General features: G+C 41.6%; 1 protein-coding gene across 1 annotated transcript in view; it reads right to left on the bottom strand.

The window, feature by feature from the left end:
* Positions 1-16,045, bottom strand: part of LOC121858403 (calcium-activated chloride channel regulator 1-like) — a 170,516-nt gene extending 154,471 nt beyond the window's left edge. The window contains exons 1-2 of the mRNA XM_042354849.1: positions 15,995-16,045; positions 15,119-15,256 (exon numbers count right to left, since the gene is read on the bottom strand). Of these exons, the coding sequence (XP_042210783.1) occupies positions 15,119-15,256; positions 15,995-16,045 (189 nt within the window). The remainder of the gene's footprint in view (positions 1-15,118; positions 15,257-15,994) is intronic.
* Positions 16,046-18,604: the final 2,559 nt, after the last annotated feature.

Below are 18,604 nucleotides of genomic sequence, written 5' to 3' on the forward strand. Positions count from 1 at the left end.
CCATCCACACATCATCCACCATATATACCCCACATCCACACTGTCATCCACCATATATACCCACATCCACACTGTCATCCACACATATATACTCCCCACATCCCACACTGTCATCCACCATATATACTCCCCACATCCACACTGTCATCCACCATATATACTCCCCACATCCACACTATCATCCACCATATATACTCCCCACATCCACACTGTCATCCACTTGTGTACTCCTTACATCCACACTCACGTACCATATATACTTCCTTCATCCACACTATCACCCATCATATATACTCCCTACATCCACACTATCATCCACCATATATACTCCCCACATCCACACTATCATCCACCATATATACTTCCCACATCCACACTGTCATCCACACCTCTCGATTTACTCATTTACACTCACACATTTTTACTCTCGTTTTCGCTTCTGTTTTATTGTTTCTTTTGTTTACCCGTTCTCTTTCATTCTCTTTCTACTGTGTTCTTCTGTTCTCTATATACTCCCCACATCCACACTGTCATCCACCATATATACTCCCCACATCCACACTATCATCCACCATATATACTCCCCACATCCACACTGTCATCCACTTGTGTACTCCTTACATCCACACTCACGTACCATATATACTTCCTTCATCCACACTATCACCCATCATATATACTCCCTACATCCACACTATCATCCACCATATATACTCCCCACATCCACACTATCATCCACCATATATACTTCCCACATCCACACTGTCATCCACACCTCTCGATTTACTCATTTACACTCACACATTTTTACTCTCGTTTTCGCTTCTGTTTTATTGTTTCTTTTGTTTACCCGTTCTCTTTCATTCTCTTTCTACTGTGTTCTTCTGTTCTCTTCTGTTCTCTTCTTCATTTGTTCTCTATTTATAGCTTTTGTTCTTGTTGCATCTTTTGTTTTTATATTCTTGTTTTTTGTTTACAGTTTCATATCTTTTATTATTATTATTATTATTATTATTATTATTATTATTATTATTATTATTAATGTTATGGTTCTTTTATTTGTCTTATAAATGCCCGTTCATGTACAGGGTAGTCACACACACACACACACACACACACACACACACACACACACACACACACACACACACACACACACACACACACACACACACACACCATAAGTGTCCTAACGCCACATTGCACCCTCCTCACCTCCCCATCCCCCTCAAAAAAATAAAAATAAAATCCGTGCTTTTATGACGCAAGAAACTTAAGAGATTTCACGGTCACCAAATTCCTTCATTTTCCCAACATTACAATACTTACAAGAACGGCAACAAATAACACAGTCTAAAGCTATTAGGCCTGAGAATTGGATTTTCTTTTACATATATTGATCGCCAAAAAACACTTACTAGTTCTTAGTTAAATATCGGCGGCTTGTAAGAATTAATGTGTGGATTGGTAAATGGTTTAAGTCGCCTTGCAGTACTAAAGGGTGTTCAGGTTTTTTTATTGAACTAAATAACGTAAATTGTCATGTTTAAGGGGTTATTTAACGTACTCAAGGGGTTAAATTTTCGTACTCAGGGGGTTAAGTTATCGTACTGTTGGGGTTATCATACACAAGGGTCTATGTTATCGTACTCAAGGGGTTACGTTAACTTACTCAAAGGTTTAAATTATCATACTTAAGAGATTACAGTAATCGTACTCAGGGGGTTAACTTATCGTAAGCAGTGTGTTAAGTTATCGTACTCAAGGGATTAAAACAAAATATGGGTTGTGGCGGGGGGGTGGGTAGAAGATAATATCTAATCACAAACAAGAGAAGGCAAAAAAAAGAAAAAAAACACCTCTTCCTGTTTCCTCAGTCTAGTCTTCTCGGGGTATGAACTCTTAAACACACATATTTATTTTAATTATGTTAATGAAACTTTTCAACATTACATACTTTGCTTACGGGTTACGTCACAATAGTTAAGGAGAGAGAGAGAGAGAGAGAGAGAGAGAGAGAGAGAGAGAGAGAGAGAGAGAGCACCACCTCTTTGCTTGTAGCGGCGTCTAACCAGGGAAGAACACCATTACCCCAGAACATTACACCGCCTTAATGAGAATATTCCACGTCTTGGCACAGTAAGGCAGACATGACGGAGGATGCTGGGAGAGGAAGAGGAGGAGGGAGGATGGGGGAAAGTAAAAGGAGGATGAGGTGGAGGAGGCGAAAGAAAGAAAGAATGAGGCGAAGGAGGGGACCGGGAAAAGAGGTAGGAGAATGAGAGAAAGGAGGTGGAGGAAGAAGAAAAAGTAAGAGGTGGAGGAAGTGGAGGAGGAAGGAGAGTTAGAAACGAAGGAGGGTACAAGGGAAGAGAGGGAGGAAGAGGAATAAAAGAGAGGAAGTAAAAGTAAGGCGTCATCATCTGGTTTTCGTCAATATATTGTTTTTCTCCAAACTTTTCCCTTCATTTACCTTGTTCCACATCATGTCATATATACCAGATCATGTCATATATACCAGATCATGTCATATATACCAGATCATGTCATATATACCAGATCATGTCATATATGCCAAGTTATGTCATATATACGAGATCACGTCATATATATCAGATCATGTCACATATGCCAGATCATGTCACATATGCTAGATCATGTCATATACCAGATCATGTATGCTAACCTGACCTAACCTAACCTAACCTAACCTCTACAAGTACCGTTAGGGTGCTTCATCTTCCGGTGAAATAAGTTGACCTCTAGTATCTTACAATAAGTTATCTGTTTTGCCTTCGTGTATAGTACGTGTACGAACACCTATTGAGGCCTTCAGGGTCATAAGCTATATAATTCAGTAACTCAATCAATCCCTCTATTAATTTTGGTCTTCCGGAAACAACTTAACTCTAACCAGAAATTGTCATAGATAATTTAAGTAAATAAATAAGAGTGTTGGGGGGACTTTATCTCTCCTTCAGCACCTGCAGCTTTAAGACCTCTTCCAGCCGGTACCGAAAAGATTGTGATCCATTCCCTCGTCTCCTGGGTGCTGGATATTAGAGTGCAGATTACGTCGTTATGGATCTGTTCGCTGGTGCCACGGTGGACGGGTTATCTGTCTTCTGATCGCCTTAACTTCCACCAAAGAATTGTGTTAGCATTCGTGGTATCAGATAAGGTTGAATTGGGTCATGTCTCGTGGCAGACTCTTGTTAGGGGAACGAGGGTTGAGGCTTGAATATTTAAGATAACCAGTAAAATGTTTATTGAGACATTGATTCAGTATTTGTTAAAAGGTTACGTTCCTCAGTAAACATAAAACACATCCTGTTCACCGCTAGTAGATCCACAACACGGAGCTGTATAGTCAGTCACCTCTATTGTTCTCGGCTGCTGATGGGTCATTTGGTCCTCAGGTGAGGTTGGTGTTTGTGTTCATGTAGGTGTCACGTTCCTCTTTGACGTCATCCTCAGTCGTGCGTCACTGAACTGGCCAAAAATATTCCAGATGACTCGTCTGATACACACTGGAAAAGAGATCTCTACCTCTGCAGTGATGCTGAAGCGGGTCCCCTTTCATAATATCCAAAGATTCGAAATATTTTGTTGTGACGAGATAAGGGGGAGTCATTCTCACCAAGCGTCTGACACACACACACACACACACACACACACACACACACACACACACACACACACACACACACACACACACACACACACACACACACACACACACACACACACACACACACACACACACACACACACACACAATTTACGGTCTAATTACAAAACAAACACTCGATGTTGTGAGCGCTACCCGGGACTTTTAGCTAAACACTTTGCTTTTAGTCGAGTAATTGACAAACGAACCTTGCCACCTATTTTAACATTCCGCTTGTTCGTCATTTTCTTCTTTGTTCTCTTGTGCTTTTCTTGTTGTGTTCTTGTTTTCGTGTGTTTTCTTCTTGTTTTCCTTCTTGTGTTTTCTTGTTTTTCGTCTGTGTTTTCTTTCTTCTTGTGAAATGAATGTTTAATGTTTCCTTGCTTTGAAAAAAATGGAGTTGTGTTTTGTTGATGTTTCTTTCATGTATAAATTGTGTTTATTCTTGATATATTAATTGCTTAATGTTTTCTTTGTAAAATATATTGGGTTTTTGTTTTCATTGTCGCACAAATTGGGTCTTTTATGTTGTCTTTGAGTAATGAAAATTGGACTTCTTCTTCTTCTTCTTCTTCTTCTTCTTCTTCACTAAGTTTGTCCGGAGCATATCTGTCAAACCTCCCAAGCAGCCAACATCGAAATTCTGTGTGCTTGTGCATTTTGATGAGGCAATGTGCAGGGCATAAAAATTTTGGCTCTACGATAGAAACATTTTCTTTTTCATTGGTTAAGGGTGAAGAAACCACTCTACTCCCCTGCCAATGTGATTGTAGTGTTCTCTTGTTTATTAAAACGGTATCCTGTATCGGTTTCTGTAAAATAATACAATTATTAAATGTGTTTTATTTTAATACAGGATTCAGACCGTGAAAGCCTATAGGAGTTATGACTTTACTGTGAAATTTTTCAATAACTTGGCGTGTTGATCTACGAGTCCAGTCTGCGAGTTGGCTGATTTGTTAGTTTATTTGGTGAGAGGAGCGGTGTTTACAGTGCACAGAGAGCGGTATTTCCTTACATTCCTTCCTCAATACAACTACCAATTTCATTACAAATAAATATTTTTCTACCTCATGAAAAAGCCGTCCGTGGGGCAGGTTTGATGGCTCCTTCCAGTGACAGGATTTATTTGAGTTGATTATAAAAAATTAACTGTATTGATTTAGTTTAAGTTGATTAATTTTATGAACGAAAAATTATACAACGTCGCACCTGCTTGGTGTCTGTGGCTTAGACTTGTGTTCAGGAGGGAAAAGTCTTTTAAAATTTATTAGAGAAACGTTTTCCTCGTCCACATTTTGGCATTTTCATGAGGTAAGAAAGATTTTATGTTCAATGGTGAATGTTCTAAAGTTGGTAGATCAGGAGCATAAGAGATATAAAGAATTATCCAGAGAGCATCATGGTGCACACAGAGAGCTTCGTAGTGCACACAGTTTGATGGTGCACAAAGTTTCTTGGTGTACACAGTTTGATGGTGCACAAACCTTCGTGGTGAACAGAGCTTCGTGGTGCACACATTCATGGTGCACAGAGAGTTGCTAGGTGCATACAATGCCCAGTAAACACAAGGTTCCATAAAGTGTACACACACACACACACACAAACACACACACACACACACACACACACACACACACACACACACACACACACACACACACACACACACACACACACACCATGATAGAGATCAAAGTGACTAGTAGATTACACATATACTTCCAGTTATATACATGTGATGCGGTCGTATGTACACAAACACATACCTGTGCATCCACGGCGGCACATTTGTGTTGGTTTGAACCAGATCTGAAACCTGGACGCGGAAACCGTACCGAATGTTCGTAATAAAATTCATGGGTTATAGCTTCGGTTAAGTTAGGTTAGGTTAGGTTAGGTTAGAGTACATGACCAGCTGTGAGTCGACCCTCGTGTGACTCACCTCTCGTGTGACTTTTAAAACATTCACAGCCACTACCTCGTGTGTGTACAGTTCACTCTAGTGTTTGGTGTAAATCTCCTTCAATTACATGGTGCAAATGTGTACAGGAACTTCGGATACGTGGCAACTTGGCAATTTGGCAAAGTGGAGACTTGGCGACTTGGCAATCTGACAACGGGGTGACTTGACAAAGTAAAAAATTTGCAGCTTGGTACTTGACGACAAGGAAACTCAACAACGTGGCAATTTGGTAACATGAGGGAATAAACGCTGAATAGTTTAAACTTATACAAAATCTAAAATAGAATATAGACGAATTTTTTAAAAACCCATAAACTCCAAGAGAGAGAATTTTTCAAAACTACTGTATATATGGAATAGAGAAAGATGTTACAGTATCTTCAGTTTCTTTAATAGGCTTATCACCACCATCATTACCATTATCACCACCACAACTCACCATCACCACTACAACCACTACCACCACCCACCACCACCCTTCATAATTATCACAATCACCACCCACCCACCAACGCTACTACCACTACTACTCTCGCTAACACCACCACAACAATCACCACCTCTACCACCACCTACCATAAACCCCCCCCACCCCACCCACCTCTCACCACCACCACACTCCATCATTACCAATATCACCACCCACCGTTCACCCACCACCTGCCAACGCCATCCACACACCCACTACCACGACTACCCCACTACAACCACCATCTACCACCACCACTATCCCTACCACCACTACCACCACCACTATCCCTACCACCACTACCACCACCACCATCCAACCAACTGTTTCATACTACCTCTTACACGTAGCTAAACCTGGCCACTCAACACTCACTCCGCTGGGAACTTTACTGTGTTGTGCCATTTAAATGCAACAGTAAACACGTGTAAACTTTACGACTTATAAAATATGTAAAGTTTAACAGGAACTTTTTGAAGGAAGTTTAAACTACGCGGAAGTCTTAGTGTTTTCTTAAGGATTTCAGTTTCGGGATCGTCTTTAATTTCTACCAAGTTATCTTTGTCATAATTGAATCGTCCATATCACCAACTGGTCGCCACAAATACCATCTGATCACCACACACACACACACCACCTGATCTTACATATTAATACACTGATTAAAGTTTTTTGTCTCCTGTTTTAGATATTTCACACGATTATCAATATTTTTTCGGGTCACAAATATCTCGCGGGACTATTGATAAAATTTACATGGGACTATGGTGAACCGATCCCCTGAATTATTTTTGGTTCGGTTTTCTGGCATTTAGATAATTTAAGGTGGGTAAAGTGTGCGACAAATTAGTTTAAAGTGCATGGTGAGCATAATTGATGATCTTAGGAGAGAGAGAGAGAGAGAGAGAGAGAGTTACATTGACTCTGTATAAATATCAATAATTTTGAAGCCGTAACCTCGGTCGATATTCACGATAGAGTCGTTAATGATGAGTAACTCCTCTTTCTCCTCCTCCTCCTCCTCTTCTTCTTCTTCCTCCTTTTCCTCTTCTTCCTCCTCTTCCTCCTCTTCTTCCTTCTCTTCCTCTTCTTCCTCCTCTTCCTCTTCTTCTTCCTCCTCTTCCTCTTCCTCCTCCTCTCCTTCCTCCTCTTCCTCCTCTTCCTCTTCTTCTTCCTCCTCCTCCTCCTCCTCCTGGTACTGCGTCTCTCACACAGTATAATAACAACATCGAGTACACAAATTTATCAACACCTTTACGCTTCGCTGTTCGTGAATTGATGCGTCAGAATGGAAACTGAAATAATGTTTTTTTTCCGAACAGCGACGATAAGAAAAAGTTGCGGGAAGTGGTGTGTTGTGTGTGTGAGGAGGAACACTTTACAGGGTTAATGTGTTGTGTTGTGTTGTTATTAAATCCACCGGGAAGTACTTTAATATTACAATCGTTCTGTGGTGAAATATACACAACTTGTGCTCAGTGATAGTCTTTGTGGGAGGTTGAGTGGATACAGTTCTCGTTTCCAGTCCTATTAATCACAAGTTCGTGGCTGGGACACCCTCAGTCCACCCAGCTGGGAATGGATCTCTTAATTATATAGGTACAATACGTACATACATAAGCGAAAGCGATTCAGTGCAGCCCCAACTAACATTGTCTCATTGTGTCCTGAAGCATAGTGTTCAGTATGCTAGACACACACTGTCCATAAGAGTATTTTTTGTTTTCACGTAAGTCTGTATTGAATATGAAGGGAAGATTATGGTGCTGAGGCAACCCAAAAAGTACTCACTAGGAAGCCGCGCTGACCAAGAACAAATGAATTCTAACATATGTCTCCTTATGTCTATAGTGAACCTGAGTCGTATTGTCCAAATGACCCCAAACTAACGAATCCCTGGATAAGTTTCAGGCCCGCCAGTTTATTTCACCTAAAGATTAACCACCCTTAAATCGCTATCTGAGGGAATTAGGATTGGATAGGATAGGATAGGATAAGATGGGATAGGATAGGATAGGTAAAGTTAAGTTAGGTTAGGTTAGGTTAGGTTAGGTTAGGTTAGGGTAAGATAGGTTAGGTTAGATAAAGTGAAGTTCGTTAAGTTAGATTAGGTTAGATTAGATTAGCGTTACGATGTTTAATCTAAGGATGAGTTAAGCTTGGCGGGCTGGGGGGGGAACATCTTCAAGTGAACCGAGTCCCTTTGTGTGTATAAGATAGCCTCGTGTGTGTAGTAGTGGCCTCAGAGATCACTCATGGGTTTAACTCTATTTCCATCATGATTGTGTTTACCTGTTGTGTTCAAGTGGGGTGCTGGCCTTAATGACTTACCTGATACTGTTTTGCTTCATTGAGTGGTACTTGATCTGTTTACTTCTTCTGATAATGAGTCTTTGTGTGTGTGTGTGTGTGTGTGTGTGTGTGTGTGTGTGTGTGTGTGTGTGTGTGTGTGTGTGTGTGTGTGTGTGTGTGTGTACATCATCAAGACTAATTTCTCCTATAATGAACCTCTACATATATACATAAACACTGACTTGATTAACGCAGTAACAGACAAACGACACACAATATCTTCCTCTACGAAAAAAAATAAAGAGAAAGAAGTGATCTTGGGTCGTTCACTGCACTCGAACGTCACCACTCCCCCAATTGTAAAGTTAGTTACCCATTCACAGCGAAGTGGAGTTAGATTTAATCCGGCCACTAATCAACCATGTGTCGGACTGGAGATGAGCGCTGTATCCACTCGGTCACCACACTTCTTTATGCTAAAATTGACATCATACATTAAAGAAGAAGAAAAAAGTAAAGAAACCAGAGGGGAAATATCGTATTCTTGTTGGGAAATTTGACCAATAAATCTCACAAGTTCCCGCAATAAGCGAGATCTTAGGCTCACACACGTCCACACTAAGGATGATATTCCTAGTGGTATTGATTGTAACATATCATCTACAACCATAAAAGTCGCCGCCTATATTTCACTCGATCCAGTTGCAGGAATGGAGAATGAGAGGAAGGTGGAGGTTGTTAGTTCGGTCAACGGCAACATTGATCGTCCAATGTGTCATTAATGGCCATTCCCAGTGAGTCATGTGAGTGTTCTGCCCAGACTAATGCCTCACCCCGCGCCATTAACTAAGCTAATACAAATCAGGTACATCAACAACGGCGATGGTGGTGGTGGCAGCTAACACGTTAAGAAAGTACAGTACCTGCCCCTGTGTGTGTGTGTGTGGATGGCGTACACACACACACACACACACCAAGGTATAATACATACATCAATACACTAAGGCACGAACATTAACCCGCACCAATATTTCCAGGTGACATGAATTCGCTTCACGCCACCAGCTTTTTCAATATCGCTTTACTTATTCACCTGGCGAGCGAGTCTACACCGGTGGGTTATAAGGCGGAGACGCAATTTCATCCAGGAAGGTAAAGTCATTAGGTGAGTCACAGGTAAATGAAGATGAGTAATAGTTTTAAGGGTCACCTGAAGATTATCTCCCAGCTTATTTCACATAATACAAACCTAACCTAACCTAACCTAACCTAACCTAACCTAACCTAACCTTGCACAAAATAACCGCCAAACCTTGTAAACACGCCCCCAATATTTTTTTCAATCGTTACCCTTTAAAAAATAATTTACCCATCTTTTCGTGGCATTCCCATTTTCCTGGGCATTTACTTCGTCAACTTTAGAGTGAAATATCGCCCTACACGAAAGCCAGATATAGGTATACTGTTATAGACTCAGGCTCAAAAGTAACAATAGTTCCTGGACACTTTTGACCGTAAATGTGACATCGTCTATTTGAGTTTATTTGTTATAAGTTAATCGTATATATATATAAGTAGTTGCCAGATATTAAGCGTAATGTCTGAGGTTTTTGAGTGCTATGACCTCACTATAGTCTCAACATCGTAACTATATTTAACTGTATATTGAACGGTAGAAGAGAAGATAAGTTATACCTTAAGTTACAGTCACTACTTACAGTCCCAGGAGACCAGTTTATCAACAGAGTCATAACAAGAATCCTATTTATGGTCTGGTCGAAACCTGGCGTGTGCATCAAGTCTCCCTCACACAACAACAAACACTTCATCTCTCTCTCCTTGATAAATAAGGAGTAGGAAATATTGCTCCACTCATACACCTCCAAGAAGTATACTCTATGCTGTATGTTATCAGTCACGTAATTATGTGTTTATAGTATTTATATAACAAAGATATATTGCTTTTGGATAATGGTCTTTTTTTTTTTACAATTTAACGAAAACAAAAGTGAAGGACATGTTAATTTAACCGACTATCATTAACTCTACCAGATCAATAGAGTGAAAGTAGTACATCCATGGTATATATGAACCCCTTACTGAAGGTCCTCAAACAGTAACATATATTCCTTGGTGAATAAAAACGACTGCGAGAAGTGGTAGACTTTTAATGACTTTAATGGCGCCCTAATGTAAGAAAACACCTAAGACCTGTTGTGGCCATTAACGCCGGACGATATACCAGGAAGTGCCCAAGCAATATTGTCCTAAGATGTATTCGTCATATTCAATAAATATACCTCGATGAACTAACATCTTTAGGACCTTTTTAGATATGATGGTGTATGTCACTGTGGCCGTGAGAACATAACTACCAGGTAATGTAATTTTTATTTAATGCAATGTCGCTATTCGTTATTGCTGGGTTGTTGTGTAAGTAAATAGAATATTTTCTTCGTTGTGACACTTAGTGTATCACATATTAATGAATTGAGAAAATTATTGTAATTGTTATTACGCATACTCTTAGAAAACGATTTTAGTGTCACTTATAGAAAACGTTAATAGTCAGACTCTTAGAAAACGTCACTAACCTAACCTAACCTAACCTAAGGTAGCATTAGGGTGCTTGATCATCAGATGAATACGTTAAGGGGCTAATCCCCAGGTTAACCAATTATAGTTCCCAAGTTTATAAGGTAACGCCAGGTGACAGGTGTGGGTATTGTAGGGGAAGATGAATCACACATTGTTTGGTTGAGTTGGACTTCAAGATGGCTTATAATCAATTAATGTCTGTGGAAGAAAGTGTCGCGTGTTTTATTATTTGTTTTCATCCAATTTAGGTTTTGTTAATAATTTCTTGTGATTTTTTTCGTGTTATAATAATTGAAGTTTTCTTGTCGATTCCAAGTTAAACATCTTCACTAATTGTAAAGTACTGTAAAGCAGTAGACTCTATTGTATTAATCTGTCTATACACACTTTGGGTTCACTCGTCACAAAAAGTTCTCCAACAGCTGGGCGACAGATTTCAGAATGAGCACCATGGCTCGTGTCATCTCAGAATGGTTGGTATGCCTGGTTACGAAATGACTCTCAATATTTTGTAATAATATGCTATTCGCCTGTATAGTATTTACAGGTGAAAAGAAGCAATTTGTTTTGCAATAAAGCTTCCTCAGAGAGCAATGTTCAGATTTCTAGTTCGTTTTGTCATATTGTATGACCCTTAGAGCGTTTGAGAACTTTTTGTGGCGAGCTTTAAACACATCTTACTTTGTTTATGAATCAGGTGTCTGTATGCTAATAATGTTGTGTGTGTGTGTGTGTGTGTGTGTGTGTGTGTGTGTGTGTGTGTGTGTGTGTGTGTGTGTGTGTGTGTGTGTGTGTGTGTGTGTGTGTGTGTGTGTGTGTGTGTGTGTGTGTGTGTGTGTGTGTGTGTGTGTGTGTGTGTGTGTGTGTGTGTGTGTGTGTGTGTGTGTGTGTGTGTGTGTGTGTGTGTGTGTGTGTGTGTGTGTGTGTGTGTGTGTGTGTGTGTGTGTGTGTGTGTGTGTGTGTGTGTGTGTGTGTGTGTGTGTGTGTGTGTGTGTGTGTGTGTGTGTGTGTGTGTGTGTGTGTGTGTGTGTGTGTGTGTGTGTGTGTGTGTGTGTGTGTGTGTGTGTGTGTGTGTGTGTGTGTGTGTGTGTGTGTGTGTGTGTGTGTGTGTGTGTGTGTGTGTGTGTGTGTGTGTGTGTGTGTGTGTGTGTGTGTGTGTGTGTGTGTGTGTGTGTGTGTGTGTGTGTGTGTGTGTGTGTGTGTGTGTGTGTGTGTGTGTGTGTGTGTGTGTGTGTGTGTGTGTGTGTGTGTGTGTGTGTGTGTGTGTGTGTGTGTGTGTGTGTGTGTGTGTGTGTGTGTGTGTGTGTGTGTGTGTGTGTGTGTGTGTGTGTGTGTGTGTGTGTGTGTGTGTGTGTGTGTGTGTGTGTGTGTGTGTGTGTGTGTGTGTGTGTGTGTGTGTGTGTGTGTGTGTGTGTGTGTGTGTGTGTGTGTGTGTGTGTGTGTTAAAACTGTCGAATATATTGTTAGTAACATCTGGTTCTTAGTATTAATGGTACTTCGACATCTCTATTAAACAACACGAAAAAAGAGAAAAAATCTATGATGATTTATCTCACTTTGAGCTGACATGACGTCACTCTTTGTCCGTGGGATTTGTTTACCTTGTAAAAGGCCGGGACGCTGATTGAGTAAGAATGGATAGATCTTCACACACACACAGGAGAACAACGGCTGGTAAGCAGAGGTCACTCGGAATCGAGTATGACGATCGTCCAGCTATTATTAAGGATGTCATCATCGTTGCTGAGTTCTGAGGTGACTCGAGAGGCCGATACGGGATCGGCAGGGCCGTCCACACATGTTGCAATGTGGAGGGCTACATCTAGTGCGGGAGGGGCGGCAGCAGCGTCTTTCCGGCGCTGGCCCTTGTCGCCCTCGGTATGCAGTCTGGCTAAATCGAAAGTATTGACACTTCGTGTGGTGCTCCTCCAAGCGTTACGGTGTGGAGTGATCGCCTTCCAGGTGAGGGGGGTCGATTTTTCACTTTTTCAGGTTTGCCTTAAGACTATCCTTATACCTTTTCAATTGCCCGCCAGCGTTACATTTCCTATTCGTTAGGTGACTGTAAAGTAGCTGGTTTGGCAGTCTACTGTCGTCCATGCTGGTAACATGGCCAGTCCAACGTAGTTTTTCATGGATTATGGTAGCCTCGATGCTCGTACATTTGGTGTCAGCAAGGATGCTGGCATTTGCTTTCTTGTCTTCCCAGCGAATTCGGAGGATGGAATGTAGACTACGTTGGTGAAAGTTTTCAAGTGCCTTGAGGTGCCTCCTGTATGTGACCCATGTCTCGCTGCCATATAGTAGGGTGGGGAGTAGCACTGATCGATATATGTGCAACTTTGTAGATAATTTCAACTCCCTACAGCTGAAGACACTGGCTACGGAGTCTGCCAAAAGCTTGAGATTTTCTTATGATCCGATGTTGAAGCTCTTCATCGATGTCCGAAGTGATGACTGGAGAGGATAGTACAGTTAAGCTTGATGGATAGTGAATGTTTGGTTAAACCAGGGGCAGGCTGAAAGAGAACCTGAGTTTTATGTGCATTCACCTCAAGGCCGAAGTGTGCATACACATCTGTGTAGGTGTTTAGGATCTCCTGTAAGTCGCGTTCAGTGTGAGCGACGAGCGTGAGGTCGTCTGCATACTGAAGTTCAGTGATGGGATCGGCCGACACCTTTGTTCCTGCCTGGAGTCATCTTATGTTGAAAAGACCCTTCATTTGGTACTGGAAATTCACCCTGCCAGCTAAATTGGCACCGGCACTAGTAAGGAAGGCAGCCAAGAAAATGGAAAAGAGAGTTGGTGCCAGTACACATCCTTCTTTTACCTCTGTTTGGATGGGGAAGAACTCAGACTGGGTGCCATTGAGCAGGACACTGCCTTTTATGCCATCGTGGAGTTGTCTCTGAATGGCAATGGATTTTGGTGGGCAGCCAAAACGGCTAAGGGTCCGCAAGTGGGCTTCTCTGTTGACCGAGTCGAAGGCCTTGGTTAGGTCAATGAAGGCCATATACAAGTTACGACGCTGTTTTCTGCATTTTTCCTATATCTGGCGAGCAGCAAAGATCATGTCAGTGGTGCCACGTGATCGTCTAAAGCAGTAGTGAAAGTCTGGGAAGAAGTTTTCCGCTTCAGGAGGATTCATGCAATAATCTTGTCAGCTACAGACAGCAGTGATTTCCTCCTGTAGTTGTTACAGTCTGATCGGTCTCTCTTGTTCTTATAGATAATGGCGTTCTCGGGGGATTTCCTTCTTCTCCCATATTTTCTCCAGGAGAGAGCAGAAACGGCTGGTAAGCAGAGGTCCTCCTGCTTTATACACATCGGCTGGGATTCCACCAGGCCCTGAGGCTTTGTTATTTTTCATCTGTTTGATGGCAGTAGCTACCTCATCCAGGGATGGAGGATAGCTGGGGTGGGTCAGCACTGGATGCTGAGGGACCTGCTGGGTAGTCAGGACATCCACATCGGAGTTTCGGTTGAGCAGCGAATGGTAGTGCTCTTTCCAGTGCTGACGGATGCCTTCTCCGTCTTTAATTAGGGAGTTACTGTCGCATGAGCGGAGGGAGGGGGGGGGGGCACGTCTCATGAGTAGTTGAGCATATATTGTTGTAGCGGAATTGAAAAATTCACTCATCTTGTGTTGATCCACAAATTTTTGTACTTCACATGCTATATTTTTTCACCATTCGTTCATTAGTTTGCGAAGCTCGCTCTGGATCGACGCTTTCTTCTCGTGGACGGTATCAGTTTTGGTCCGAAACTTAGGGTTGTTCTGCCAGTCAGTGAAAGCAACACGTTTACTATTGATTAGGACTTCGATTCCCGGGTCGCTTTCATCAAACCAATCCTGGTGTTTTCTTTTGATCTGGCCGAGGGTCTCTCTGCAGGTTTTTGTCTTGACAGTGTCGAGAATACGCTATTTGGCACTGGGATTTTGGTTGTTTGCTGTTGGGTTGTTTGTCAGGCCATCGTTGAGCTGCTCTCTGAAAGCATGTGCTACCGCTGGATCCTCTAGTCGCTTGGTGTTAAAACCTCTTCTTGCGGCTTGTTGCCTTCGCCGGTTTGGGGCGACGTGAAGGGAGAGTTTGACACTGACGAGCCGATGATCTGTGGCACAGTGGTCTGAGCCAGGCATGACTCCGGTGATGAGGACATCTCGGTGATCTCTTTCTCTGACTCTGATGGAGTCAATGACATGCCAATGTTTGGATTGTGGGTGTTGCCGAGAACCATTGCACCCTTGAACTTGTCGGACTGCCCAAACAAGGTGTTGGTGATAGTGAGATTATGTTCAGCACACTTGCTGAGGAGTAGGCCGTTGGGATTACACTTGCCTGACCCGTTTCTTCCCGTGGTTCCTTGCCATATGTCAGCATCTCTGCCAGCTCTTGCATTGAGGTCGGTCACCTAGGAACACAACCTTATCTTCTCTGGGGATAGAGGTTAGCACTCTGTCAAGGTCGACGTAAAAGGCCTCCTTGATGTCATCCTTTGCATCCAGTGTTGGAGTGTATGCATTGCTTAAGAGGGCATGACGCGATTTTTTTTTTACGGGGATTAGCCCACCCGGGCACAGGTCACTGACCCACATCGGGGCCTGGGGGACTAAAATGTAATAATAATAATAATAATAATAATAATAATAATAATAATAATAATAATAATAATAATAATAATAATAATAATAGTAACAACAACACTGATAATAATATTAATAATGATGATAATAATAATAATAAAGAACCATGAAGAAGAAAAAATTATCAATAGTGAGAAACGATATATGTATGTTGTGTTGTCAAAGTAAGAGAAACAATTGGGACCCTGCAACTATGTGTAAATGAGGCAGAAAGTCAGATCAGCAACGTGGGATTTGGTCACAATTTTCGTGATGCCATATGGCAGCAGAGTCTACCATTAGACAACACATTATGCTTCCAATATCTTCCCAGGCGATAGTACGTCCCTGTTTGATAGTTGCCTACTACCTACTCGGAGCTTCTTGAGGCGCTCGTCGATCCCAACAGGTATTTCAGTTAGCATATTTAGTATGGATTGACTAATGGCAAAGCCAACTCCGTAAATGCGGTTTCTCTCCGCAGCAGGCTTACCCTTCCAGAAAAAGGTATAGCCAGACCCCCGTTCTTTGAGTTGACCCTCGTCTGGGAGCCGGGACTCACTAATGGCGGTTCTTCGTTCAGGACGCTCATTTGTGCCAGTATCCAGAGGGGTCCTGACATTCAGGGATGTGATTTCACCATTTTTTCCGGTTTTCCGTTTTTTCTATCGATTTAGGCGACCCACGTGAATCGTGTAGATCCGTTGAGGAAAATTGGGGTTGGGGTATGGCCATGACGAGAGAAATGTTTGACAATAAATAACAATAATTGACCTTCTAGGGTCGATGGGTCTGTTGCGCGAGGACGATGAGCCAGTATACTGAGTATACAGTAGTGGCCGCACTCATTGGCTGGGTATTGCTTGTTTTGCATTCCACTCATCGATTCTTTAGTATTTCATTACCAAAGATCAATAACGTCATAGAATGTCACAGTTAGAAGCATTGTAATATGGGCCTCCACCCTTCCCCTCCGCCACTGGCCGGGGCTAAGCATTTTTCAATATAACCAAGTTTCTATAATCATTTTACACTTTCTGGTGATCACAATTTATTCTATAACATGTTTCATAGTTGTGCTGGCAACTCAGTGTTTGTTTACTATTTCTTTCAATAAATCGACAAAGCAACTGCCTTTGTGCATCATAGCTGGACGGCTTCTTATTTCACAATATCACTTTGTCAAGAAGATTGTGAAATAGAAGCCGTCCAGCGTAGAGCAACAAAGGTGATACCTTCTTTACGTAACAAACCCTATGAAGAGAGGTTGGAGGAATTAGACTTGTTTTCATTAAAGAAGCGTCGACTCCGGGGTAGATTAATCAAATGTTTTAAAATATTCAAAGGTTCACCAATGATGACCCAAACAAACTATTTATACTTGATGATAACTCTCGTATGAGACGTAATGGGATGAAGCTACTAAGATGTCAACAGGTACAATTAGACTTTACGAAATAATTTTTTTCGCTAATGACTTTGTCAGACAGTGGAATAACCTTCTTGCTTTAATTATTAAAAGCAATACGATTAACACTTTCCAAAAACACCCCGATCGCAACTTCTCTCACGAAGATATTCGCTTTTCTTTTCTTTTTTTTCAGGGACAGATCACCTCGAATAGACCTAAGGGTCTGTGTGGTCTGTGTTTCCGTGTAAATATATATGCATCTCAACAGTTACGTCACTCATCTTTCTTTAGTTGTCGGAACTTCTATCTATCTCTCCATGAGAGGTCTGTCAACACAATTACTGGCACATATGAATGGTAACAGGTTGTTAATTATCACTTGTCTGCACTCCAGTATTTTTTCTAGGGAAGCCATTGAGTGTCCATTGGACCCGTTGATGTGTAGGAACATAAAACTCTCCAGCAGTAGGTATAGAAGTATGTTAAACCAGAAGAGGTTGCAGCAGGAAGAAAATGAAGAGGAACGTTTTATCAAAGAAACAGTTTGATTAAAAGAAACAGAGTGTGAGGAAATGGCTCAAAAATCAAGGAAGAGCAGAGAGGCCTTCCAGCCACAAAAACAAAAGCGTTTACACTCTGAAAAACTTGCTGATGTAATTAAAACTAAGAATAAAACAAAACCAAATGAGTGAATATTACATGGGAAAGAAAACTAAATATTTTGTTTGTATATATCGCGGAACATGCTGGTGCATTAGAGATAAATCCCTTTTGTAAGTATTAAATTTTGAATTCTCACACAATAAAGTGCCAAAAAAATTACCTTTTAGTTCATCTTCTCTCAATAATGGTGCACAATTAAAAATATGAAGAAAAAAAATCAAGTTTAGTAACAATTAAAATTTGTAAAGGAATTATTAAGGCTATATGCATGAAGAATAGTATTGCAATAAACATACATGATTGATTTGGGGTACTGTGTATTTTAGTTATTAGGCGCTCACAAAATGGGTAACAATGAGAAATTAAGTTAAATATGGTAAAAACTTCCCGGGTAAGTTTTTCCCCGGACCCCCAAGCTCTATTTTTTTTTCTTCAAGATCAAATCACATCCCTGGACACTCCATGCAGCGACTGCATTAGGATGTTCTTATTGGTTGCGGTTGCCCAGTCAGGTTGGTTTTTTAGTCAGGCTATGTTTAGGGCACTTTTTCTAGCCCCCTCCCCATGTAGTGTGAGCAGAGTGGCTCCTCGAAAGGGCTGCTCAGTCGCACAGACAGGACCGGATTACACTGCTGCATAGATCCCAGTGCATAAACGACCATCTTATATATGCCACCCATGTGACTAGAAACTCCCGACAGTCATCTCTGCCTGACCCCGTCGCCACTCGCCCGTCGCCATCGGAGCTTTGGGAGTATAGGGGTTTTGATGATGATGAGAAGTATGATGAGCTGGATGATGGCTGCGCGTGAGTTGATTTATGTGGTGAGGCAGGAGCACAGGCTGCAACCACACATCTTGGCTCTCCCTTTTCCTGATCCAGTGTTGCAGGTAGTGGCAACGACTGGAG

The sequence above is a fragment of the Homarus americanus genome, unplaced genomic scaffold, assembly GCF_018991925.1.
Source record: "Homarus americanus isolate GMGI-L3 unplaced genomic scaffold, GMGI_Hamer_2.0 scaffold57980, whole genome shotgun sequence".
NCBI classification, from domain to species: domain Eukaryota; kingdom Metazoa; phylum Arthropoda; class Malacostraca; order Decapoda; family Nephropidae; genus Homarus; species Homarus americanus.